This window comes from Pararge aegeria, chromosome 8, assembly GCF_905163445.1.
Source record: "Pararge aegeria chromosome 8, ilParAegt1.1, whole genome shotgun sequence".
In the NCBI taxonomy this organism is placed as follows: Eukaryota; Metazoa; Arthropoda; class Insecta; order Lepidoptera; family Nymphalidae; genus Pararge; species Pararge aegeria.
The window spans coordinates 7761901-7788373 of record NC_053187.1 but is presented as its reverse complement, the minus strand read 5'-3'; the positions used below and the strand labels follow the sequence as shown (position 1 = coordinate 7788373).

Genomic DNA, 26473 nt, shown 5'->3' with positions numbered 1-26473 from the left:
GATGTGAACCTAGCTCACGCCATTTGATCCATGGCGATGGTCAAGATTGCGATAGGGTGTTATCTAATGTACAAGGTACAAGGTATATATGACCCTTTATGACGTCAGTAGCAATTTTCGCACTTGTCGCAATTAAAAATCAACCGGCAGATTTCAATAAAAATGAAATATTTATCACAAAAAGCTACAAAGAAGCTTCAATGATCCACTAATTAGAATTACACACTTAGAATTTGTGCCCCCATTCATTTTGAGCCCACGTGCCCAGTCTGGACATTTAAAAAATTCGGCCTATGGATCTGTGGGCGTCAACAAGACGCGTCGGGTTAGGTGTTAAATATGTTTCTACCATTATTTTGTAGGATGATGACTCTCACTGACACGAAAATCCCAAAATGTACCTATCTTATTCCACTTGTTATCCTTTCACTCTTGTCTTTATTTCTTTGTTTCATCATGTTTTATCTTTTGTTATATTTAGATGACTTAGTACAAAGTGGCATCGTCATGATGTGAAGAATTAGCTTGAAAGCTGTGTGTCGTGGCCATTTTATGTTTGATATTATGTAACTAAACTAGCTTTTAAGGGATTTAATTCTTCGTAAAGTTTACAATGAAAATGTATCAACGTTTGGTAATAAACATAGACCAATAAAAGTGTTTTAGCATATTCGTTTGTTTTTTATTATTGTCCTATATAGTGTTATATGTAAATGTCCCTGTTTGATCTTTGCTCATAAATTATTGGGTAGTTTGAAAATAAAATGGCTGTATCAAGACGTGTGGTCAACTTCGCACCTGAATGTGTGTGAGCAAAAAAAGACTAGTTCCGCGACCGTCTACGAGGCAATACGTAATTGCTGGCCGGAGATATTTCTATGTGAAACGTTTTCACGTTTTAACGCAATCGTTTATCGTCCGTCGATAGCCGTACCTTTCCATACTTCGGTCGAACAGAATCCCTTGCAAGAATCAAATACAGTGGCAATTGCTGTGTCAAGTCTGCAGAGCCGAAGCTGTAATCCGTGCGTGACGTTAGCTGCCATCCCATTCGGGGTGAAGTGGATGCAAGGTTGGTGCAGTTATTTACCAGTTGTCACATTAAAGGGCTGTATCTCTTTGACATGATAAAGAATTAATCTTTATCATTGATATACGTTGCTCCAAATTGGAATGCACGACCTAGTACTGAAGCTTTTATGTTCTACATTATCATATCAATCCATGACCAACCTACTCTAGGCCACGGGAGAAGAGGTTAAGGCCGTTGTCCACCACGCTGGCCCAGTGATTGGTGGACTCCACACACCTTTGAGAACATTATGGAGAACTCTCAGGCATGCAGGTTTCCTCACAATGTTTTCCTCTACCGTTGAAGCAAGTAATATTTTAAATGCAAACGCAGATAGTTATCGAACTCTGCCCCCGAAAGTGAAGTCGAAGTCCTACCCACTGAGCTATCGCCGCTTCACTCACTTATGTCAACTGTTCTGTATCGACAATGACTGGGATGGTTAAAGTGCTCTTCGATGAGGATGGACAAACGTCCTTAGTTCTCGCTAAGGCATGAAGGTATAGTAAAGGCCAGATTAAGACCGCGACTGATTTCAAACGTGCACGCCGAGAGACGATGATGTAGTAAAGGCCAAATTCAGATCAGTGCTCGCCGACAATCAAATCAATCATTTCAAGAAAACTCATTGAAGCTAACAACAAAAATGTCAAAGTCACAGCACTGTTACTATATCACGGCGTTCCATTTTGCGTAAACAGCATAGCAAATAATTAAAAAGACTAGGATTGAAACAAAAATTAGAAAAAACATAAAAGACCAAAAAATATTTTTATAAGTAGGTACAACATTGTTGTCTCTCTATAATAGAGTATTTGACTTTATTATTTTCTCAAATGCACCATAAACCCAACAATATGTTTATTTCGTAATATATTATAACACAATTTTCAGTATTTTGCATAAAATTCTTTATACAAATTCAAATAAATTGGTACTCATGGCGCCAAAACGCTCGGTTTTAGGTCACTTGACTTGAATGGCGTCACAGCCTCACAGGTCTATAAAATGTAAAAACAGATAGTAAACCTCAGTGTCACGCTTTCAATACGCCCTTAAAATCTAGTTTTATTGGAAACAATGGTTTAAAATCTATTATAATATAATATATGAGGAAAGTTCTAAAACGTTTGAAGTTCGTTCCGAGAATCCTATGTAGTCACTCGCGATTTAAATCTTTAAGTCCCTAGTAATAAAGTTATTTATAGCGATAGCAATACCACATTGATTACACTCTTGTTACATCATAAGACTGTAAACAGAGAGTCAACCAATCAACGGCGTTTGCATTCACGTGAATTCATCTCGAAAAAAATAAGAATTTTATTAGATTAAAATAAATTATAAAAATTTATAATTTATTTTTTCGTTTTGTGAAATGAAATATTATTGAAAAATAATTACTTTTAAGGATTTTACTAGCACTTGATATATATAACACAGTCAAATATCCAATTATCCAAAGTTTAGGTAGACGAAATGAATTGTTGTGTTTAATGTCTGTACCTAATTGTTTGGACAGGGACAGGGAGGACACCAACTCCTTTCAACATTTCTGTTCATAAGAGCGGTCCGTGAATAAGATATTTTGAGTGTTATTAATACAAGAGTAATTTGAATATTTCCGCGCATGTGATATTCTCCAAATCGGGATAAGAAAACGCTCAAGTCATTTCAGTTTATGCCAGACTCACGCACGCCTTCATTTTTAGGGTACCGTATCCAAAAGGTAAAACGGGGCCCTATTATTAAGACTCTGCTGTCCGTTTGTCTTTCTATCCGTCTGCCACCACCGGCTGTAGGTATGTCATAAACCGTGATAGTCAGACAGTTAAACTTTCACAGATGATGTTTTTCTGTTGTAACAAATACTAAAAAACACAATAAAATAAATATTTGAGGGGGCTTCTACAACACAGACATGATTGTTTTGTTGTTTTATATATAATGGTACGGAACCCTTTAGTTCGACTCGCACCTGGCTGGTTTTTGTATAATCGCTTTGTTTTTATAATAATGCAGATTAATAAATTGCAACGGTAACTTTTAGAACTTCATCGAATAAATAGTTAAAAACAATACGAAATTACCTCTCACCGCCAACATATTGTATAGGTACTTAAATGAAACATTTATGAACAACCAATCTGGTTAAAGAAACATTAAACACTCCATAACTAAAACCTAGTATGTCAGTATAGAGCGCTACGACGCAAAGCACGTACAGAAAGATATAGATACAATGTGGTCAAATTTGTAACAACATTATTTGTGTTCAAAAACAATTATTTTTTCTTCATATTGTTTTTATATCAACTCAAGCCCTTTATTATAAGGCCCTATGCTTATAATATGAAATAATGGTATAAAAGAAAAAAAATATAAACGAAAACGAAAATTAAAATGCCAACACGTCTCGCAACAGGCTAAAATATTAAATAGGAAGTCACAAATGTGCACGACAAATTAATCACGCATAATAATGACAGTGAATTATTTAAATGTAGTCAATATTATTAGCAAACAATGATAATGATCGGGGGGAAATTTTTCTGTTTCACCAAGCGTGAAGCGCTTTCGTTTTCGTAGGACTGAGAGTCACGGCAGTGGCGGCTCGGGGCTTCGCACCCCCGACGCGAATCAACACCGTTCAACGTCCTATTAGTTCAGTCGCTTCTCGGACACCACGTACTGTCCACGCCTTCGGACAATGCGAAGAGCGCGTATTCCACACCAATGATCATCATGCATATCAAGTTCATCTGCATATCTCTCGTGACATTAGCCTTGATTCAGAACGTTAGTGGGAAGAGGACTAAGAAGAAACGCATAAGCCTTGAGGCTACCGAATCCACCCCGCAACCGAATGTCGTTACATATTCAACTTTTGGATTCAAAGATGTTGGGGGTTACGACGGATTTGTACCTAGTTCGCCCGACTATGCCACCTACTTGACAAGCAATAGCCGGGATTCCTCTACACGGTTATATGCCCCAGCTTTCCCATCATCCATAGATTCCACAGGGCTGGGTAGTTATTACGATCCTCAGCCGGATGCAGCTACTCATACTATTACAAGAGATGGGTATGAAACGCACGTAAAACCTTACCAGCCCCCATCAATGAATTTTTTTACATCCCCGAGTTACGATACAGATGGTGATCGAAGCAAGAATACTGGAACAAAAGAAGTATATAATCTAAATTCTTACAATAATAACTCTCCGATATATGGTGCGAAGCTTAGCTCTAAAAATAAAAATAAGAACTTTAGTAATGTAAATCACACGGATTATAATATTTATAACAGTGTTTCTTCGGTTATTAATGGGAATTCTGCACTAATGGATAACGTGAGTAACAATTATTATCCTATTGTATCACCCGGACAATCTGAAGAAGAAAAACTGGTAAAGATACCACACACACAATCTGTAGACTCTAATCCGCTGAAATTTCAAAAAGTAGTTGATTTTACTGGTTTAAAAAATTATTATCCAACAAGCGTAGAGTCTACTAAGTTTACAGAGTCTATGCATAGACCATATAACTTAGATATATTTAACAACGGAGCTGGTGATGTTAATTTAAATCCATATGAAAATAAAAACTATAATACAAAAGATAAGGAAGAACAAACGTATAACAATAAATGGAACTTGAAGGAGGAAAATACCCATTTGAAATCAGATGAGAAAACCATGTCCGAAGTTAATTCATTAAGAAATGAAGATGTCACTGAAAATTATCCCATTACAATAAATAATTTTAAGAAGAATAAGTTCAAAAATGATTACAAAGATAAAGTTAAAAATAAACAATGGAATTTTGGTTTAGAAAATAATGCGGTCAATAAACATGGCAATGCAATGAAAGGGTATGAGTATTCAACGAACTATAGTAATACCAGTTTTAAGTACGACACAGGAATGCCCAGAAGACCTTTTAACAGTAGCATAGATGAAATAGTTCCAGCTGGCAGTAATCTTGATTTTGTTGATTACCAATTTCCGGAAAAAGAATATTCACCATTTAAAACATCGAATATAAAATCTCTGTATAATTCAGATAATGAAAACGTATTTTCTATACCTAAAAGCAAATACAAACTTTCAGAGGAATACTTAAATGCCTTTAAAAATTCATACACAACCCCTACAACGACCTCTCAATGGGGAAATATATTCAAAGACACTGAGTTTTCTTCATACAAAAACCATCCCAAAAAACCATTCAATGACGAAATTAATGACGATATCGTACGTATTCCGAAGCGCCACACAAGTATCGACTATCAAAAGCTTTTTGAAAATAAACCAAGTGATTGGGATTCTCTTGAGAGCTATAAACCATATAAACCTATAAAAAGTAGAGATCCGTATGATTGGATGACTAGAGATTTAAGCAACAGATATAAAACAGAAGAAGATTTACTAGGCCTAAGAAATCATGATACATCACATCCTTCTTATGTGCCTTCGTTTAAACCAAGTTATAATAATTTCGATGAAGATATTGATTACAAAAAGCTTGCAGCTAAGTGGAAGCAGAATTTCCTGAAGGCCAAGTATAGAGACTCTGTTCGTGAATACGAAACATTTGCATCAGAACCAAAACCAGTTCACGTTGCACTTCCGAAGCCATACCCGGTAAGTAAAAATTGTGATATTCTATTATAATGTAAGATTTACTGTGCACTGGCTTGGAATCCTTCACTGCTTGATCGTGATTTATATAATTAATCAATAAAAAAGAGAAGATGGAATGCGGATCGTGTGAGTAACGTTGGACGTCGCGCACTATTTTTCTCGCCTCGTGGCCAGTAAGATGATGCGCCTATATGATTACACTTACTCGGTGAAATCATGAAACTAAAGTCCGCGTTCTAGTTTGATAGATAATGTATAGTGTTACGAATTTTCTTTTAACTAATATTTTAGACAGAGTCGAAGAAAATATTCTAGGAATATTCCATAGCTACTTATCTGGTTTCATAACTAACTTAATGAAAGTGAAAATCAATTCAAAGCAGATTTACGGTTAGCCGTCACCTGAGGGAGATAATAAGCTCTTTATGCTTTTACCATAATAGTTTTACAATCGTTTCATTACTCTATTATCTTTTGTGAGAGCTTTTCTCCCATAAACTGAAACTGTCTTAAAAGTTAGGACCCACGACGTGTAATTTGCCGTGTTGCAATTTGTCCCTATACGTGGGTATACGCTCAAAAACAACCACAAATGCTCAGCTTTTAGTTTGTAACCCAAGGCACCGCCAAAGATAACAAGCTATTAAGTTAATAGATACCTATTGTACTTTTTTTAATAAACTTTTATACAGAATAATATAATTATGTATGCTCTGAAATGTGTAAGCTTCACTTCCCTTGTACACCGTGCAAACTTGCGGACTATCATATTACATCTTATCGCCAACTTTAAAAATTCATACAAAACCCCTACGCTCCCTCTCAATGTCCTCTGTTATCAAATGTCCCAGATACCTAAACTCCGTAACTCTATAGGTATATATAATTTTATTTTTCATACCTAAATGCACACAGTCAAAAAGTTGTTGTGTCGTGATGTTTGGAAGAGGAAGATAGGCAATTATTTCGCTAATAGGCTAGGTATGTAAATGTAGCTTGGAATTTATGTCACGTTATTTTCTTGGACTTCGCGTGTTATTTAATTGCATAGAAGTAATTATGCGGCAATATCATAACTCTACTTAAATTTAACTTCATCACTAGGTTTGCATGTTCACTCGACCACAAAGTAGCGGGCTTATTTTTCAAGAAATATACAGCAGGTAGCAACAGCAGCAGGTTCATAACAACATTTCTAAATTTAAGAAAAAATGTGACGCAATGTAAGAATAAACTTACAGTGCAATATACTAGGTTACATAAAATTCATAATTCGTTTAAAGGAAATTGCATACAATTCTACAATAAACTACCCATTGACATCTTGTAGATTCTCTTAAAAAGTTCAAAGTTTTTATTAAACGTAAGCTTATAGAAAAGTCCTATTATAGTATAAAGGACTACGTAATCTATAAAAAAGCTTGGGTGTGAATTATTGCTCTAACCAGGTTGCTCTTCTAATAATTTTGAATGACATTGTGAGATGGTGATAACAAAAAAAAAACACCAGGCCAGGAAGCACACCCCGACAGCGGACTCGTAAAAAGACTCGACCAGGAGCGGCGGTAAGTGTGTTTAGCAGTCAATTTGTTGAATGTTCTATCACTCGAAGTATGGCAGCTATGTAAGGCTATGAAGCCTCGGTTCAAGAATTATGTCTTTTTCGACCGTCTAAAACGTGCGAAATTCGCGTGCGCGCCGCTCTCGCGCGTGCGCGTGTCGTGCAGTCCGGTGGGGAGCACACGCTTATGTGAAAATTTTGCTAGGAAATTTGGAAACTCGGAAAATTTTCGGAAAAAGTCACGTGGACGCGTTTGGAAGCCTCGTAGCTTTAGTTTTAAGTTTACGAATGTGGTTATCGCCATCATCTCACTACCGTGTAATTCTTATGTACGCATCAAAAGTGCCACCTATACCTACCTACCTACCTACTTGAATAAAGATATTTTTGACTTTGACTTTGACAACTCAAGAGTTAGGAAATTTGCGTTTTTCAACGCTCGCACCATTTTATGGCTCGTGCTCTTTATTTGTTGTAGAGCACAAAATCCCTATTGCAATAAGTTTAATACGACTAGGAATACGCAAGACGGAGCCAGTCAAAGGGGATGGCAGGCCGGAGTTCTTGTTAAATTTTGTATAAAACGTATTACGCAGATTCATAGACGTCCAAACCAAATACTAAATCAGATTTTATATAAAATTCATCTCCAATACAAAAAAAAAACTACTTTTATTTTAGGAGCACATTACCACCACCGCATGCACTCAATCCACTGCTTTGAAAAGATTTTCTTTATGATGCGTTTCCCTACGCATCAAAAAGAAAATCTGCCCTGGTCCCTTAGCTTGGGTACATTAGTAAATACATTAGTTTAAGCCTGTACTGTGAACTACCAGTCTGATCCCCCCATCCTTTGGTCCTGTATAAAGGGACCTCGGGGCCACGGATGGCCAGAGTGAGGGTATTATCCTCTCACATGTGGTCCCGGGAAGATACACTTGCAAACACCGGCTGCCGTGCCCCAAAAAGAGACACATGAGTTCTTGAGGGATCGTTTCCCTAAGACGAGTCAAAAAAGGCACCGTACAAGGGCGACACCGCGGTCCTTTCTTTGGAGATCCCGGAGCCTTCCAATAGGTATGTACTGAGGACGTCCACCAAATCACACATAATCTGATTTCGAAGAAGAATTCGGGCATATTGTTTTCGAGAGATTTGTGTCCGTTACCAAAAAATTTATGCAATTTAAATATCCTTTAAACGGTGAAGAAACGGTAAACATCGTGAGTAAACCTGCATGCCTGAGAGTTCTCCATAATGTTCACAAGGGCTTGATAGAATTATTGTTTTAAAATTCATAACCTATTTGCTGTTGCGGTAGGAATCCGTGACGCCATTTAATTTACATTTAATGTAAATACAGGTTGACGCTGCGTATATTTTTAAGACATCTATGAAAATTTGTGTCTGATCGGAGACTTCAGCCGTGTCTAGTTACCACTTTACCGGCAAAACATAGTTGTTATACTCGTATTTAACCTGCACGTAACCTACGTCACATCGCATCGCACCGGAAAGCTAAGACGGACCACCACACTCCATTATATTTTTTTGTGTAAAATGTTGCCTCAATAAGCACTAAATCTATCTTGCACTGTACCTACTACCTACTGATATTTCTAAAACTTTTTTTCTTTGGTGTACAATAAAAGTGGACTCATAGGTTCAAAACATACTTTTTCTTATTTATTTCGTAGGTGTGGTTCTTTTGCACTTAGTTTTCGTTTGCAAATCAAATTACAGATAGAAGTTCCACATCCGGTAGTAGTACCGGTGCCGCAGCCATATCCGGTAAAGGTTCCGATTCCAAAACCAGTCGCCGTGCCGGTTATTCGAGAACTAACCGTGCCGGTTGAGAAGCCCGTGCCGTATCCGGTGATCAAAAGAGTCCCTTATCCTATTGAGAAGCTTGTTCCGGTACCTGTTATAAAACAGGTGCGTTCAGTAGTATTACATAGAAATTCTACATATAACATACCTACGTAACATAAAATGACAATGCGTGACATATAATTTTCTAAAATAACATTATTAACCCATTTTGATTTAGCCGCGGATTATTTCCTAATTAAGTGTCTATCTGTGATTTCTAATTATGATTTGTCATTTGTCTGTCTGTCTGTTCATTATTCTTTATACGAACTTTTATTTCGGAAATTGCCCCTAAGAGAAAATGGGGCTTAGAAGATTGGTATGCGAGCCGTATTTTTTATTTAACATTTGTAAAATACATTACAATCTGTTTTTACATTACTACTAGTTTTACATAAACCAACACTTTAAAGTGTTATAAGTACATTAATATCATTTGTTATAAAAGAAAGTCTTATTAACTCAGGTACCTATATAACCTTTTTCAAAAGACAAGTACTTACGTACTGTAAACATGAAACCTCTTATTCTATGTACCTACCTATTAGGGACTTTATAAACTAATATATCATCTACTATTCGTAATCTTTTATTTATATATGTATATTGTATCTGTATATAATATAACTTGCTATGCGAATAAGCCAATATTAACATATGTAATTTTTTGTAAATTAAGTTGCTTGCACCCGGTATTTATGGAAATTACCCTTCTCACTTGCACGTCATATGATGTATATAATAAAATATATCTAGGTATAAAACAATTGATTAATATTCATTTTCCAGAATGTCAAATAAATAGATAAACTCCTAGGATTAGCTATATTATTTAGCGAGTATGTAATAGTTTGACACAAATTTTGTTATATGGTGCGGGATTGGCTATTAGATAACCGATATACAACGCTTTATTAGTTACTAATCTAAAATTAATAATAATCATTAGTCTTATATATCTCATTTTATTAAAGCTTGTAAAATTAACAAATTACCCAAACAAGTATTATACCTATTATCAAAATGTTTTGTTGGTACTTAATAATCTAACCTCATAACCCGTTATCAGGTTGCCGTGCCAGTAGTAAAACCGTATCCAGTGCACATTCCTCAAATCCGAACTGTGTTCCATCATACGAAATCCCACGATGATAGGGAGATAGATCCCTATGAAGAAGAGTATATTTCGCGTCCGGAGCCTAAGCGACCATACAATAAAAGACCGAAGAAGTAAGTAAAATTTTATATCTCTATCTATCTATGTTGGGAAAATTTGTGGTAAAATATTCAAAAAGGAAACTTGAAATAACCAATTGTCTCATTTTTTTCCCCCTCATTCTTTCCTATAGGGAAAAGGTATATCACCGTGCAGCCAAACCAATCGTCTCATACTTTACTATTTTTTTATGTTGTTTTTTCCTAAGATAATGGACTATACAGCATACTCAATCCTTTTAGTTTTTAACACGGAGAATTCTTAGCTAGGTAAGTTAGGTATTTATTTCATCTTTGACGGGAGACATGCCATACTTGTTGTAGCTATGCTCGTACGGGTGTTTCCCCCTTCCGGTGTTTTCCGTCTCATTTAACAATGCAATGTTTTTCGTATGCAATCGTATTTAAAAAAAAAACACTCATCAAAAGAGAAGCATGCCTCAAGAGTAGATAGTAACTTATAACAAAATATACAAAATGAAATCAAACATTCTTTATTCAAATATACCTATCAAGTTCGTTTTTTAAAATATTTTTTATTGATTTACTAGCTGTCCGGCGAACTTCGTACCGCGCATCATATTTTTTTTGATGAATGTTATTATTTTAATACCTTATTATCCTATTCCGGTCTAAGAGGAATCCAAAAAATCAAATATCATAAAAATTCGTCGAGCCGTTCTTGAGTTATAAATGGTGTAACTCACTTTTTATGTCAACTCAGACGGGAACGCTGTCGAACGGGATAAACAGTATCCTATGTCCGCCCCCTGGCTCTAAGCTACCCACCTACCAATTTTCAGCCATATCGGTACAGCCGTTCTTGAGTTATAAGTAGTGTAACTAACACGACTTTCTTTTATATATATAGATTTCATCGGTGAAAACAAGCTTTTTGTTATAACCATTATCAAAGAGAATCATATCTGTGTATGATAAATATTCAAAGATGGATGTTTAGCCACAAAATAGAACATATGGAGTAAACAAAACAAAAAACTCAAAAGAAGACTTAACATTGTTATATGTTTCAGTTCTCGCAATCGACAGCGTCCATCACCTGAGTCCAAGAGGCCATCACGCACTCCTTATCAAGATCGCAGAAGAAGAATTCCTCACCGACAACCTACCAGCTATCACGACCAAAGGCCTAGAAGACCATACAATTCAGAGTCCCATTCTCCCCACAGATTTAGGGATGACTTCGATGAATACGACAGTGATAGTGATTTTGAACGTTACTGCAAAAGAACTGGTAAATGCTAGACTTATAAGTGACATCGAAACTATATGCCAGCCTACGCGTGATCTTTGTTGGTCGAACTGAAGTAAGTCACAAGTGGCTTCGTACAAACAGTTTTTTTTAATTCAAATATGGAACGTCTCGGAGAGCCAATTTCAGTCCGTCCAAGTAAGATTGTGCGAACTATATCTTTAAATAAATAAGAAGAGCTATATATACAGACGTTCGTTAACGTCAAGCAAAAACCACTGAAGCAAGAAATAATAAATCCAAGTTGCTTACATTTACAATTTCGTGCCCGAGAGTTAGAAAGTTTGAAGAGTAGTGAGTAGATTTTTTTAAGGAAATTATTTTGAAGGAAAATTATGTATTAGACTACGACGTGTTTCAAGGATTTTTTGTTATTTTTTATGGTGGAGTGCTTAGAATAATGATTGGACTCCGTAGCGCACTATCACTTAAAAGAACAATCATTAATCTAAGGTGGAGTGATTCTTTTTTTACAAGTTGTGTTCTCCATATACATGCATTTCCCATAGGTATTAGTGTAAATAAAATAAGATAATATATTAATAGCATATTTTAGATAAGTATTACTTTAGAAGTATTCTATTATATTAACGGTTTACTAGAGACTGATAAAAAATTATCTTAGTATTTAAATTTATTTCATCCTTAACGAAACGTTTTGTCATATTTATGGCATTCTTGTTTACATTGAATGTTAACATACACAATGTAGGCTAGTAGATGCTTACGTCTAGAGTTAATAAATCAAACTTTTTAAATTTATGGCTTCAAGTTGGGTATTTCATGTTTTAAACATTAATTTAAGTTAGTAATTAGAATACATATAGTTAAATTGTAAATAAAAAAAAACATAATGTATGTACCAAACCTATTTATTTTAATTAAAAATGATAGTAAATATAACAGCATGAGCATTATTATTTTTTATAGAGTAAACTTAAGATATTAGAAATGAATATTTATTTAATGGTGGACGTAAAGGTGGGTACTGGTTAGGCATTTATAAAGCGGTAAAACAAGAAAATGGGTTCTAGATGTGCCTTCGTGATACTTACAATATCCGTACCTAGTTAAAGTTAATCTTTAATATCGATGAAATCCTTTATTGTTTTATAAGGTTTTCTATACAATATCAAAAAGGGATAAAGTAGGTCGATAGTTGTAGTAGGTACTCTACGCCATTGATATCGAGGTAAATGGCGACATCGTTTGGACTCTAGACTTGCGTCTAGAGTCAGCGTCGCGAAACTGTGTATGGATCCTTCAACACTAAGGCCAGTAACAGCGAACTTCCCTCAACCCACACTCACATCACGATTGCTCTGACTGGTTGGGAAGCCTGTTTATACCTAATGTTAAAATTAACCTGTTTATAATGTTTAAAATTTCGGGTTTTCTCAACCATTTTGATGGGTTTATTACCTATTTGAATTTGTCATAATAATATGGTGTGCTGTTTTACGTTTCCCGAAAACTTTCACTCCATTATTTCTACCACATAGACCATCTTTTAATTACTGTTTAGGGCAAAGAAAAGTTTATAATATTATAAAATACAAAAGCAAAATATCCTTTTTTATTTTACTTTTAATTATTTAAAAACATTTGCTTTTCTTCTATTTTTAAAATATATTAAAAAGTAATTAAGGGATGGTTTACACAATAAAATAAGTTAGAAAAAATATACGTAAGGCTAAGTGACGACGTATAAAACGCGGTTTAATTACAAAATATCGATTGTAATCATAAATGATCAGATAATATTATACTCTGTAGTACATAGAGACAGTTATTGGCTCCGCGCACGCACTGGGATCAACGCACGGTTGCGGTTGGACGCGCGCTTTTCCTCGCGCTCTGCTAAACAGAAACATCTTGTTTACAGCAGATTCCTATCCATAATCCATATCTAAACTAAATAAAGCTGGAGAGTTTTTTGTCTGTCTGTTTGTTTCAACGCGGAATTGAAAGTTTGATCGGTACTTCAAGAGCGATCAAGCAATCGTACAACCAACACTTTAGCTATATAATAGTTGTTAGGTTATATATTTTCCTTTATTCTACTACAAGTTATCCCGAAGTGAATTTTAAATGAAATTTAAAATTGCAATCGGCTAGCCTGTTAAGGCTATGGCAGTTTTATGAAACCTTTTACCCTTATCGCTTTCTCGTTTGATCGGTTTTCGATTGTCCTTTATTTTACTACAAGTTATTCCGAAGTGCTGATAAAATTTAAAATGACAGTCGGCTAACCTGTTAAGGCTATGGCAGTTTTATGAAACCTTTTACCCTTATCGCTTTCTCGTTTGATCGGTTTTCGCGGCATCGTACCGGATCGCTAAATCACTTTGTGGTACGGCACGTCTTTTTCAATAGAGTTGAAACTAGTCACGGCTGAAGCCTCTCTGCCGAACATCGAACCACCGCGCTATGGAAGTCGTCAGATTTTTATGTTTGTATGAACACCTACCGGTATCGATAGCTCTACGTGCTCTCGTGGTTACGTGGTGAGAGGAGAGTGTCAATTGCCAAATACCGACTGAATCTTTCTCGGCCGAAAATCTCGATACATTTCAATTATAGGCCTGATTATAGGCCTGATCCGGGAATCGAACGTAGAACCTCGTGATTCGCAATAACCGACTTAAAAGACAGTTAACGATACAGTGAACGAGTAAGTATCGAAGCCATTTTCGAAATGCACGAAATATATTTGAACATACGTATAAAAGAATTGCTTGTTTATTTAATATCTACTCGTTTATATAATCTATTCTTATTATAAATCTAAAGAGGTTTATCTGGAATTTTAATATAACTGGGTTTAATGATGAAGCATATTTTTAATTCGGAAAATCCATCAGTAATGAAATGTGGGTTGAAGGATTGTCAGAACGGCTCATGTTTTTCAAAGTTAGGGATATTCAAATTCCTATTGGTGTGTGGACATCGTCCAAAATTTAAAAACCAAAATTGTTAAAACGTGCTCACGTACAAAAATGTGTACGTAACGTACACATTTTTACGTAACGCACATATTTTTTCACAGAAACGTGTACGTTTCAGTCGGTATTTTAAAATACTTTTGACTTGCTTTATAATATGCATATTTAATTTTATATCAACAAAGCGAGCTGCTGGCAAAAGCAAGCAATTCATAAAAATACGCGCCTGACAAATATAAATAGAAGTGTAATTAAGCTCATAATTTGATTTGTTATAATTCAGGCGCTTGTGGTGAATGAATTAAGAATAAAAAGTTTAGTTGCATTAATTAGTGCTCGGGTCAGGGCTAGCGGTTGGTTGTCACGAATTCTTCATTGCAGTTTTGCTTATATTCTCAGGTTAGGAATACCTTTCCCACGAACAAGGTTGCTCCAAGACGAATTATCTGGATCGTAGACTCTATAATTTAGTCCTTAGTATGTTGTGTCTTTTCGCCTTTGAATAGCATGGCAAATTGTATCTTGGTCTATTGCTAGTACTTCTATTATTTTCACTGTGGTGTACAATAACATTCGAGAGTATACCTACATATCTTGTTTTAAACATACCTACTAGTACTAGATATATAGATTTATAATAACACAAACACATAATTATATTTTTACAAGTATTGGTATGCAAAGGCGGTCTTATTGCCATGCCACAACACAGTTTCCCTGACCGATTTCGGCCACGGTGGTCAATCTTTGAGGAATTCAACTACGCGGGAGGTATTATAATGCAAGTGTGTGAGCAAACAGTCGTACTGTCTATTCCCTCACTCTCATAGCCCGATTAAATGGGAGCTCCAAAACCACCAGAAAGAGATTAGGCGCAGTACCAACAGTGGTCTAGTGATGTCGTCTCAGTGCTTTAACGTGCTCTCTGAGGCACTGTAAGTCACTGCCAATTTAAAAACTTCGTGCTAGTACAAAGAACTTCTTGACAGAAAATTATAATACTATTCATATATTCATATTTCATTTATTTCAAGTAGGCCTAGTTTATAAGCACTTTTGTCACTGGTACTGTCAAGTCAGTCTGTTAGTGACTCTACCACCGGTTTGAAAGGTAGATTTTACTGAGAAGAGCCGGCAAGAAACTCAGCAGATTGCTCTTTTCCAACATAATATTATAGGTAAGTATTTACATTTTATATTTATTCATTGGCCTGACCCGGGAATCGATCCTAGGATCTCGTGATCTACAGTCGAACATGCTCACCGCTAGACCAAAGAGGCAGAAGATTATTATCTACTAACGATGTCCGCATTCTTGGTCCGGCAGAACGTCGTATTACAGTTATTACATATCCTTTGGTAACCGTTTGTTTTTCTGGGATAAAAAGTAGCCCATGTTACTTTCCGTCCTTTCAACTAACTCTTTGCAAAAAATCAAGTTGATTGATTACTCATTAAAGCGTAAAGGAGGGGAAAACAAACAAACACGTTTTCTGTTAAAGATGTTTTACCTTCTAGTGATTCGGGCAATACTCTGCTCACATACAGACTTGTTATATAAAACCTGACTAAATCCTTGACTATATGTAACGATACAATAGAGCTCGCTTCATGATCGCCTCGATAATTAAATTACGAGCATACAACTCTGAATAAGCTTAAGGCAAGGCACTGTTTAAAAAAGTAAAAAAAAATTGAAACAAGGCCTCAAAATACCGCCGTTATTCCAGCTGATTGATGGCTACTGCTGGACTCGCTTAATTTTTTTTAGCTGCCCTGTATATAATTTGATATCGCCTGTTCCTACTGTGGAAGGCATATCGACTCTGCGTCCGGATGAATGAATTGGAAACTTTATTAAAAACCAAAAATCTGATTACGTTTGTAGCAGTCTCAACGATCAATACATAGGTATATATTCACATTCTTAGGTATTGCAGAACACTGATTTTGTGAAAGACATCTCAAAGAATAAACCGGCTAAGACGATGTCATACCTACTTCCGAAAGAAACGTAGAAATTTTGTATGATTCAATTGTTCAACTCTAAAAACTAAAAAAAATATATTACTTATATGGAAAATGTTTTACAAGGACTCATTAAGATTTTTTGTAAATAAAAAAGGTCAGGTGGGGACCTTAAGGAAATATTATGTCGGCATATTTAAACATTAAGCTCTATATAATCTATATTTAGTTATAACGCGGATTGTTTGAAAAAGTCGTTTTTCAAACTTTGAGGGTTTATATGCGACACATAAGGAAATCAGTCCCTATTTTTAATATTGTGTGGGAAAGCGCAGTGTAAAAATACGTTCAAATTTTGTAATTTATGATCTAAACAAAACTTCTCCTCGCCTTAACTGCTAGAGGTCAACCAAGTTGACTTATAGGTCATACTTTATAACATTATTCATAGACGTACGTACAAGTTTTATTCGTTTATTGTGTTTCCAATGCCCTATCTCATCATCATCAGTTCAATCGATTGACGTCCAACGATGGACAAAAGTTATTTATAGGGAGTTCCAAAATTTGTTGTCCGTTTGGTTCTAGCGGCTCCCAGCGACGTCAAAGTCAAAAAGTCAAAACAAAGTTATGATTACCGCTGCCACGTAATACACACAGGGCACTTAATATTAGAAGGGTTAAATCCGTAGTCCACTACGCTGGCCAAGTGCTTGGTGGACTTCGCACACCTTCGAGAATATTATGGGGCGCTCTCAGGCATGCAGGTTTCCTCCACCGTTAAAGCAAGTGATGTTTAATTTCTTAAAACGTACATCACTCAGAAAAGTTAGAGGTGCGTGTCGGGATTCAAACTCAGCCCCCCCGATAGTGAAATCGAAATCCTAACAAGTAAGCTATCATCGCTTCACTGCCAATAAATATTGGGTACTAGCTGTTTCCCTCGACTTCGTCTGCGTTTGATTTTGTTTATGGTTGTGGCATTAAATTTAGTTGTAAAAAAAATTAAAGTATTAAGTATCGCTAGGCCTTAAATGAGGAGTTTGCTCTTGTCCGCTGAGGAGTTCTGTCCTCTATCTCCAACCACAGTTTGGGCAAAATTAAACACATATTATAACCTCTATAGTACAAAAATAATTATTTAAATCGGCTATAATTTGTCGGAGTTATGGTGTAAAATCGTCAAACACTCATCCCCTCTCCCAAAGGAACCGAGCTTAATGTCTGGATAAAAAGTATCCTCTATTACTTCTAACACTTTCAAGAATATGTGTACAAAGTTTCATGAGGATCGGTTAAGTAGTTTTTGTGTGAAAGCGTAACAAACAAACTTACATTGACATTTATAATATTAGTTGGGATTAACATTAATCATATAGAGTTTGGTGGTAATAGAATCTCAGTACTTACCAGGCTGAAGCTAGCAAGTTTGCATTTTCCAACCCGTTTCCGGACCCAGCGTTAATCACTAAAATAACTTAGTTATAATCAATAATGTTCATCAACCTGCATAAAAGCAACGTGGTAAGTCTATGCTCTAAAACCATATCTCCCGCCTGTGCCAAGCTGTGTGATATTAAAAGATGATGGTGATAAAAAACTGGTAGCTTGTCACTCCTAAATCGAATAAATACGTCACTCAAAAAACATAAGACCGGGAATTACAGGTGGGTATTATAATTCTGACACAGTTGCTGTGACTATCTGGTTTTCTATTTTCGTTAACCTTATCTTAAAAACTTTCCACATCAATAACATCGGTAAAGTCCGAACACTGGTTGCCAAAACGTTATAAACAAACAAAAACTATAAAGGTCAATCAACTTTATGTAGAAGTCCTTTAAATATCGAGTAGCGTTTCACCGAAAAGATAATAGTAGATACCTACTCTACAGTAAAGGGTGCGATCTGCGAGAAAACCAACAACAACTGCTTACCAGGAGTTCAGCTCAAGTTGGCAAGCATTTTCTGTGAGGCTCGAACGTTTTTAAAGTAATAATTGATTAAAAGGGGAGGTCTTTACCCAGCAGTGGGATAATATATAAAATTAAAACTAAATAAAATTAATATTATAAAAGAAAAAATAAGAAAAGTTATATAATATAATAATTTAATAAATAAAATAAAAAAACGGAGGACCCCTTTGCTGACAAAGACGCTGTGGGCTGTGCAGAGTTTTAAAAAATTTAATCCGTGTGACCCACTTCATTTTAACTACTCGGTAAGGTACTAGTATCTAAACGAAGAATACTTTAAATTGAAGTGGTAGAGACAAACTGAAAATATAGATAACTCATTACGAGTCTGTGTACAGCCTGAGTTCTGTCAGTTTAACGAAATTAAACACGAAAATCGCAACGAAAGCTAAACCGGTTATAAACTGATCAAAGATATTCTTCCTTAATCACTATCTATGCTCATGCTCATTTATTTCCTTAAAGTAAACTTATTTACAAAATGTATGCAAATACATATTGTAAATGGCATCATGCTGTATCAATACTATGTATAAACAATTATTTTTTGTTCACTTTATGCAGTAGGTTCCATTTCCGCGAATAATTATTTTGGACATTTTATTGATTGTTTTATTGACTAACATAAAATCCTTGATAGCAAAGGTACATACTTTACCATCTTATCTTGAAAGGATGAATGGCCACTCGTTCACTATCCTCATCATCTCCATCCTGCTAATCTTTCATTGCTGAGCACTCTTTTTTCATGAGAGAGAGGTGCACTTCATACATGCACAAAAGCGCTTCCTACCCAACAATTTTCATGTAATTGGCAGTAGAGGAGGGTTTAGACATTTTATGCCATTTTACTATTGGGCTTTGTGTCTTTCTACTCCAGGCTCGTTGCTATTGAGAACAGAAAAACCCATTATTATCATTATTATTATTATTAGATGACTATTTATAGCCACTGAATCGAACCCAAATCCTTGTGATCTGTAGAAAGAACACGCTGACCACTGTACTAACGAGTAGCAGTTATCACTCGATTGGATCCGACAAAGTAACAATATGATCATGTTTTGTGAAATTATACTCTTACAAAAAAAGCTAATAAGGAACTATAATACTTTTGTAAAAAAAAAAGTAATTAGAGTGTTCCTAGTCACGTCAATCCCCAACCAGTAGCATTGAAATCAATCAATGGCACACCTAATTACAAAATACCGGCACGCATGTTTTAAGTCAATCATCCTATAAAAGCTATAGCCCACTGGTGGGCACATGCCTCATCTCTCATAGGAAAGCTCTAGAGCATAGACCCAAAATCCACTGGTACTAACAAACCACTAATGATAGGTCCTGACGACTATTGTCACCTATTAGTGATAATAACTCGGATCGATGGTATAAAGTGTTCTGCGGGGCACGATGGACTTTACACGACCCTACTTTAGACGGTCGATTGGCGCAGTGGGCTGCGTCCATGCTTTCTGAGTCAAAGGCCGTGGGTTCGATGCCCACAACCGGAAAATGTTTGTGTGATAAACATGGATGTTTTTCAGTGCCTGGGTGCTTATTTGTATATTATAAGTATATATGTTTATTATTTAATTAAATGTACATCAGTCATCTAGTCTGGGGCTAGATGACGAGGTGTGTATTGTCTGAGATTAATGTTATTACAGATAAATAATAATAATAATTATTATTATAATAATCTTTATTTCGGACATTTGTCCATATCGTGTTAGTAATACAATGTAGTTAAACCTATGTTAGTATTTAACAACTAAAAACAACCTTATTCTTTACACACAATTCCTTAAAGCCTAACTGAGCCCCACCTATAGCGCGTGTGCACACCATCCCAGCACCCCCAGAGAGAGCTGTCCAGCCTGCATGCCAGTGTACTGAGGAGGGTGTTGGTTCTGCTCACGAGTCTGCTCATCATTGACGCAGCACCCTTGCGAATGATCGCGTAGAAATCATCTACCTGCGCATCCGCAAACATCTCTGACGCGCTGCAGCGTCGTGGCTTCTTCAACACCGCCCTCAGCACATTGTTGTACTGAACTCTAAACCAATGGGTATAATTATTTATTGACCCGATCCGAAAACATTCCATTGGGTCATCATTATCATCATCATATTACTCCTCTACCAGGGCACAGTTCTCCTCTCGTGAAGGAGAACGCCGCTCCCGTGCCGTCGACCACACACCTCTGACAACATTATGTAGAACTCTCAGGCATGCAGGTTTCCTCACGATGTTTTCCTTCAGCGTTAAAGCAAATGATATTTTAATTGCTTAAAACGCACATATCTTAGAAAAGTTAGAGGTGCGTGCTGGGATTCGAACTCGGCCCCCCGAAATATTTTTTTTTTTTTTTTACGACAATACACATCCCCAAGTAGCCCCAAAGTAAGCGTAGCTTGTGTTATGGGTACTAAGATAGCTGTTGAATATTTTTATGAATATAATACATAAATACTTATAATATACATATAAAATGAAGTCGAAGTGGTATACACTGAGCTTTCATTGAGTGACTCCCTTTTATTATTCCATGGAATTAAACGTCATCGAACATAATGCGTCTATATTATGTTAGTTACACCCGACGAGCTCATTTCTCGGTGGCATAATGGTAAAAACGGTTCTATTGTTCAATTTCAATTATATTCAAGCCTTCAATTTGATTATATACATTTGCCTACACAGTACCTTGAGATCCTTAGATCGATCGGTCGTCCAAACAATGTGCTCCGGTAGCTATATCATCGATAACGCAGCTCAAATTCGAAGGGTCACCTAATTCGTGAATTTGATCATGTAGACATGCTCTACCTATCATTTGAGGACCTCTCTGGTGCAGCGAAGAGCGCTGTGGTTGGTTGGATGTCCCGGGTTTGATTCCCCGCAGGGGCAATTTAGAAATTTTTAATTTCTGAGTTTTGTCTGGTCTGGTCTGGTGGATGCCGCAAAGCGATTTATCGTTCCGGTACGATGTCGCGTAGAAACCGATAAGGGTTATAGGTTTAATATAACTGCCATACTCCCTAACAGCCCGCTTCAGTTTTATACTGCATCATCACTAACCACCAAGTGAGGTTGTTAATCTCCTTCATTTTATCGTTAAGAGACTCTGAAGACAATGTACTAGATTAGATCGCTCTAAGTAACATCGCTCTTCTAAATGTTTTTAAAAGATATGAATATAATACTGACGGCCGATTGGCGCAGTTTGCAGCGACCCTGCTTTCTGAGTCCAAGGCCGTGGGTTCGATTCCCACAACTGGACAATATTTGTGTGATGAGCATGAATGTTTTTCAGTGTCTGAGTGTTTATATGTATATTCTAAGTATTTATGTATATTATTTATAAAAATATTCATCGGTCATCTTAGTACCCATAACACAAGCTACGCTTACTTTGTGGCTAGATGGCGAAGTGTCGTAAAAAAAAAAACTAGCTTTAGTAATTTTAACCCAATCAAAACAATATGGTTAAAATGACATTTAAGTGTATGACAGGTTGGGAAACCGTTGCACTGTTCATAGTCAAATGTACAAAACGATAAGTGGATCATGTGGATGAAAACAATAATTATCTGCACTCAACAGATACATGAACTGTGACTAAATGCATACTGTGCATAAATTTAGTCACAGTTCTTTTTAGGAAATAGTTACCATGAACTAATGAAAAGTAAGCTGTAACATCATTGCCACGAATCAACTCACATAACGATTGTTCAGTATTATAAGACCAACTATGATATTTTCAACTTTGCTTACATTTATATTTTTTGGGGTAGTAATTAGCCATAACTACTGAAGCCTTCCACGATATTAACCAGATCTAATACAACCCGAACGCAACTTGTAAGTCTGAAAACATCTAAAGTAGGTTGCTAGAAGTAGCTGTATCGGCGGTTAAAGTGATAGGTACGATCTACTGCGAAAAATATAAAATAATATATCTGTAACTCGTTATATCGTTACTGGGAATTCAAATAAAATTGTTCTGATTAGAGTTCTGTTCTAATAGTCACAATATTTTTAACCCCTTAATTTTTTTAAGTTTCAATTCTTACACCAACTGAATCTGATTAAATATACCTACTAGTTGTACATCGAGTAGTAGCGGTAGTCTTTGATACAAAGTCCGAAAAAAGGAAATTTAACAAAAAATAGCCGCCAATAAAACTTTCTCTGCGTGAAACAGGGAAAACCAGCAAACTCACTTTCGAATTTATATTAAGTTATAATCTGCCTTCCTAAAGCTAAACCAAGTTTCAAGATACATGCTCGAAAAAGCGCGAAATTATAAAGAAACTCTGTCATTTGATAACTAATAAACATATGCAAAACTTGAAACTATGAAAATTTAGATCTAACAGAGCACTTCTAATAACTGTATTTGAAGTTTCTAGAGTAAATAATAATTAAAGAACACAACAGAACACAACACAACAAAATAAGAAAGAACACAACAGAACAACAATTAATAAATTTAAACAAACTAATAAGAAAAATAATATAATTATAACCATTAACTAATACACGTGCATGTCAACTTATAAGGTAAAGTATAAAATATTTTAATATTGTTTCAATGTCAGTAATTTTATAAGTTTTTGGAACACTTTATTTAACATTTAATTGTAAAGATTCATTTATGATATCATAAAAACTTTTTTCCATCAGCCAGTTCTTTAATTTTATTTTAAAAGTTTGAAGAGGCATGTCCTGTATCTGTGCATGAGCAGTGTTAGTCCAGTAGTCAGGGCTTTGGCATCACTTTCGGGCGGTCGAGTTCGAATCTTAACATGTACCTCTAACTTCTCTAAGTTTTGTGCGTTTGAAGTACTCAATTAAAATATCACTTGCTTCAACGGTGAAGGAAAACATCATGAGGAAACCTATATGCTTGAGAGTTCTCCATAATTTTCCCAAATACGTAAGAAGTCCACCAATCCGCACTGGCCCAACGTGGTGGACTACAACGACGAGAGCCTAAGCCCTTCTCATTGTGGGCTGACACACGTGCCCTGTAGTTAGTGTTGCCCAAATGCAAGAACAAGACGAGACTTAGCCAGTCTTGGTCTTGGTCTTGCGCCAATACACCTGGTCGTGGTCTTGGTCTTGGTCTTGCGCTCCCAGTCTTGGTCTTGGTCTTGGTCTTGCAGCAAGAGTCTTGCAAGTCTTGCAATTACCTATTAGTCTATTACTATTTATTAAAGTTTACTTTAAATCTTAGAAAAACGTATTAGAATTGGAACATTGTGAGCTTGAATTAACATAGCCATAGTAAAGATCAAGCAGATTAATAAATAACTGAAGATTTGATAAGAAATTCGAAAAATCAACTGACCTATATGTCGTTTTCCATGGAAGTAACTGTTTCTTAATAAACATTTATGATTTATAAGCTTACATTTGCTAAAACATGTAAAAAAACAAATTAATTACAATAACTTGACTGTATTTTAAAGAACAATACTTATCTGTCTAGAAAGAGATTGAACCCTCAACTTATAAGAAATTTAATAAAAGAGTTTTACGATTTATCATTTATTTGAATAAAAAATAAAATACAACACAAATCAACAGCTTTATCATTAGGTTATGATACTTTATATCAATTCTTTTGACCAAGAATTAATACAAAGTAACCATCTGGCTGACTCATCACTTAACCTATTTCTATGTTTTCTAATTACTAATGATGCTTTAGAAAATAACCTCTCAGCAGGTACTGAAGTTGCAGGTATTGAGAGAAAATCACGGGCCATTTTCGATAAAATCGGATACTCTGTCTCATGCGTCCTCCACGAATCTAAAATCACCAATCTGAAACTTATTTATTCTTTGGAACACCTGTAGGTACTCTTAAAATTCGAAATTATTTTGCATGAATAGTGTCAAATGTTATGATTTCGGCGCGGCGGCAACGATTGTTTTAGATTTCAAAAGAAGCCGCCGGCGCGTGTATCATAACCATGTACTTCCGAAAAGCGGCAAATTTCTTTGAGAAGTAAGTACAAAACCTTTGATGCCGCATTATCAAAGTGCCGATGGTTAAAACATAACTATGCATGCACTCAGTTTGATTTTAATAGATATTTTTTTATTCGCTATGTTTATGGTATTAGTCGTAATGCGCATAGGTCCAGTTTTTCATATTCTTTGATATAGTTTTTTGCGTCTCATAGAATTCCTAAGCGTACCTACCTACCTATACACCGAACTGTTACACCTAACTACTCCGTGAAATAGCGCTAAGTCCTAGCTGCAAGACGCAAGAGTCTTGCAGGCTATGTCTTGTTCTTGCTCAAGTCTTGCACGGTCAGTCTTGGTCTTGGTCTTGCTAAAAATACGCGGTCTTGTTCTTGGTCTTGGTCTTGCAAAAACGCAAGAACAAGACCAAGACTGCAAGACCAAGACTGAATTTGGGCAACACTACCTGTAGTGGGCCGGTAATGGTTCGATATGATGAAACAACATTGTAGTAGAGAAAAGCAAAGAAATTCATATATTTGTAATGTGTCGTTACTCGTTACAAATATGTTTACGCTAAGCCAGTGTGCCCAATACACTGGCTAATTGTCTATGTAGCCATGCGAAGCCGGGGCGGGTCACTAGTCAAGTATACACTACGGCAGCAGCGGATACGTGGATCACTGTGATGAGCCTTGAATTATCCGAGTCGAATTCGCAACAGTGGTCGTGCAATCGGCTTTAAACTTGACATGGTAATACCGCTTGGAAGAATATACTGCTTGAAGAAGTAAAATTTATTTAATAGGTACCTAAATAGAGTTCTAAATTTCATGAATAACAATAACTTTTTCTGAGCTATTTATGCTTCTTTCATTTCGCCCGAAATGAAAGAAGTATCTAAATTAAGTAACTCAAAATAGTTTAAAAACCAATTAAATTTTGAAACAAAATATTAACATAAATACTTTTTTTACTTAATTAGCAATTAGGCAATGAAACTATAATTATATTTATATATTCGTAATTTCTCAAGTTCTACGGATATTTACATCCGTACTTAGGATGACAAATGAAGTAAAATACATGTTTTAGGATTAATAACTTGACATTAATATACTATCCCAAAGGGTAATATTTATTTATAGTTAATTTGCCAGAATGCGCTAAATTAAGGCTTTAGTTTATTTTTGCAATTCTTGAGATAGGCAGACGGCCTAAGCGGTTGGTCGTGGTATATTGATGAAAGATTGTATGTGATACTTATACCATAACTTTTCTTAAAAATAGTTCAACGGTATAACATACCACGATATTATTTTGAATGTGTCGATAAGAAATGTTAATTATACACGAAAATCTTAGGTTAAAATCTTTAATTATACCTTAACCTCTATCTATCTATTATTAGAGGCCGCTAGTAAATAAAAATACATTTCGAAACGGGGTCAATTTTCTACAGAAGCATTGGTATCCCCTGTTATTCCTCCAAATGGGTTTTAGGTCAGTTTGCAAATCAAAAAATCCTCTGAGGTTTTAATAAAACTCATGTGTTAACTTGATAATTACCATTCCTCACGCGCGCTTCAGTGAAGGCAAACATTGTTAGCAAACCTGCATGCCTCGGGAGAAATTGTTTAACGTTTTGTTATTGTTTAGGTAACCATTATTATAAGAAAAACTTTAGTTAAATAGTGTATAATCTGTGTGATCATAGAATAAAGACGCACGTGTGAACACGGAATTGAATGTTGAATTAAAAGTTCTTAGTACAGGTACGTACCTGCTTATTACTTTCGATTATTATTTACCTATCTTATTTAATACTGAGAAGTCTACGGTCTGAGTTTAATATATTCTATTACTTAATTATATATAGTTTGGTATATGTGTTTGTACGCAGTCATACATTACGACTTAAAAGCTTTTTAACTTTCGTCTCATTTAAA

At 35.7% G+C, this 26473-nt stretch overlaps 2 protein-coding genes across 2 annotated transcripts in view; both read left to right on the top strand.

Moving 5' to 3' along the window:
• Positions 1 to 797: 797 nt before the first annotated feature.
• LOC120625636 (L-dopachrome tautomerase yellow-f2-like) overlaps positions 798 to 26473 on the top strand; it is a 40328-nt gene continuing 14652 nt past the window's right edge. Inside the window, exon 1 of the mRNA XM_039892722.1 lies at positions 798 to 1072. The gene's annotated coding sequence lies outside the window, so the exon portion shown is untranslated. The remainder of the gene's footprint in view (positions 1073 to 26473) is intronic.
• On the top strand, positions 3461 to 12476 carry LOC120625635 (protein PFF0380w-like). Its single transcript, XM_039892720.1, has 4 exons — positions 3461 to 5722; positions 9030 to 9221; positions 10228 to 10388; positions 11408 to 12476. The coding sequence occupies exons 1-4, from the start codon at positions 3809 to 3811 to the stop codon at positions 11637 to 11639; spliced, it is 2499 nt and encodes an 832-aa protein (XP_039748654.1). The 5' UTR covers positions 3461 to 3808; the 3' UTR covers positions 11640 to 12476.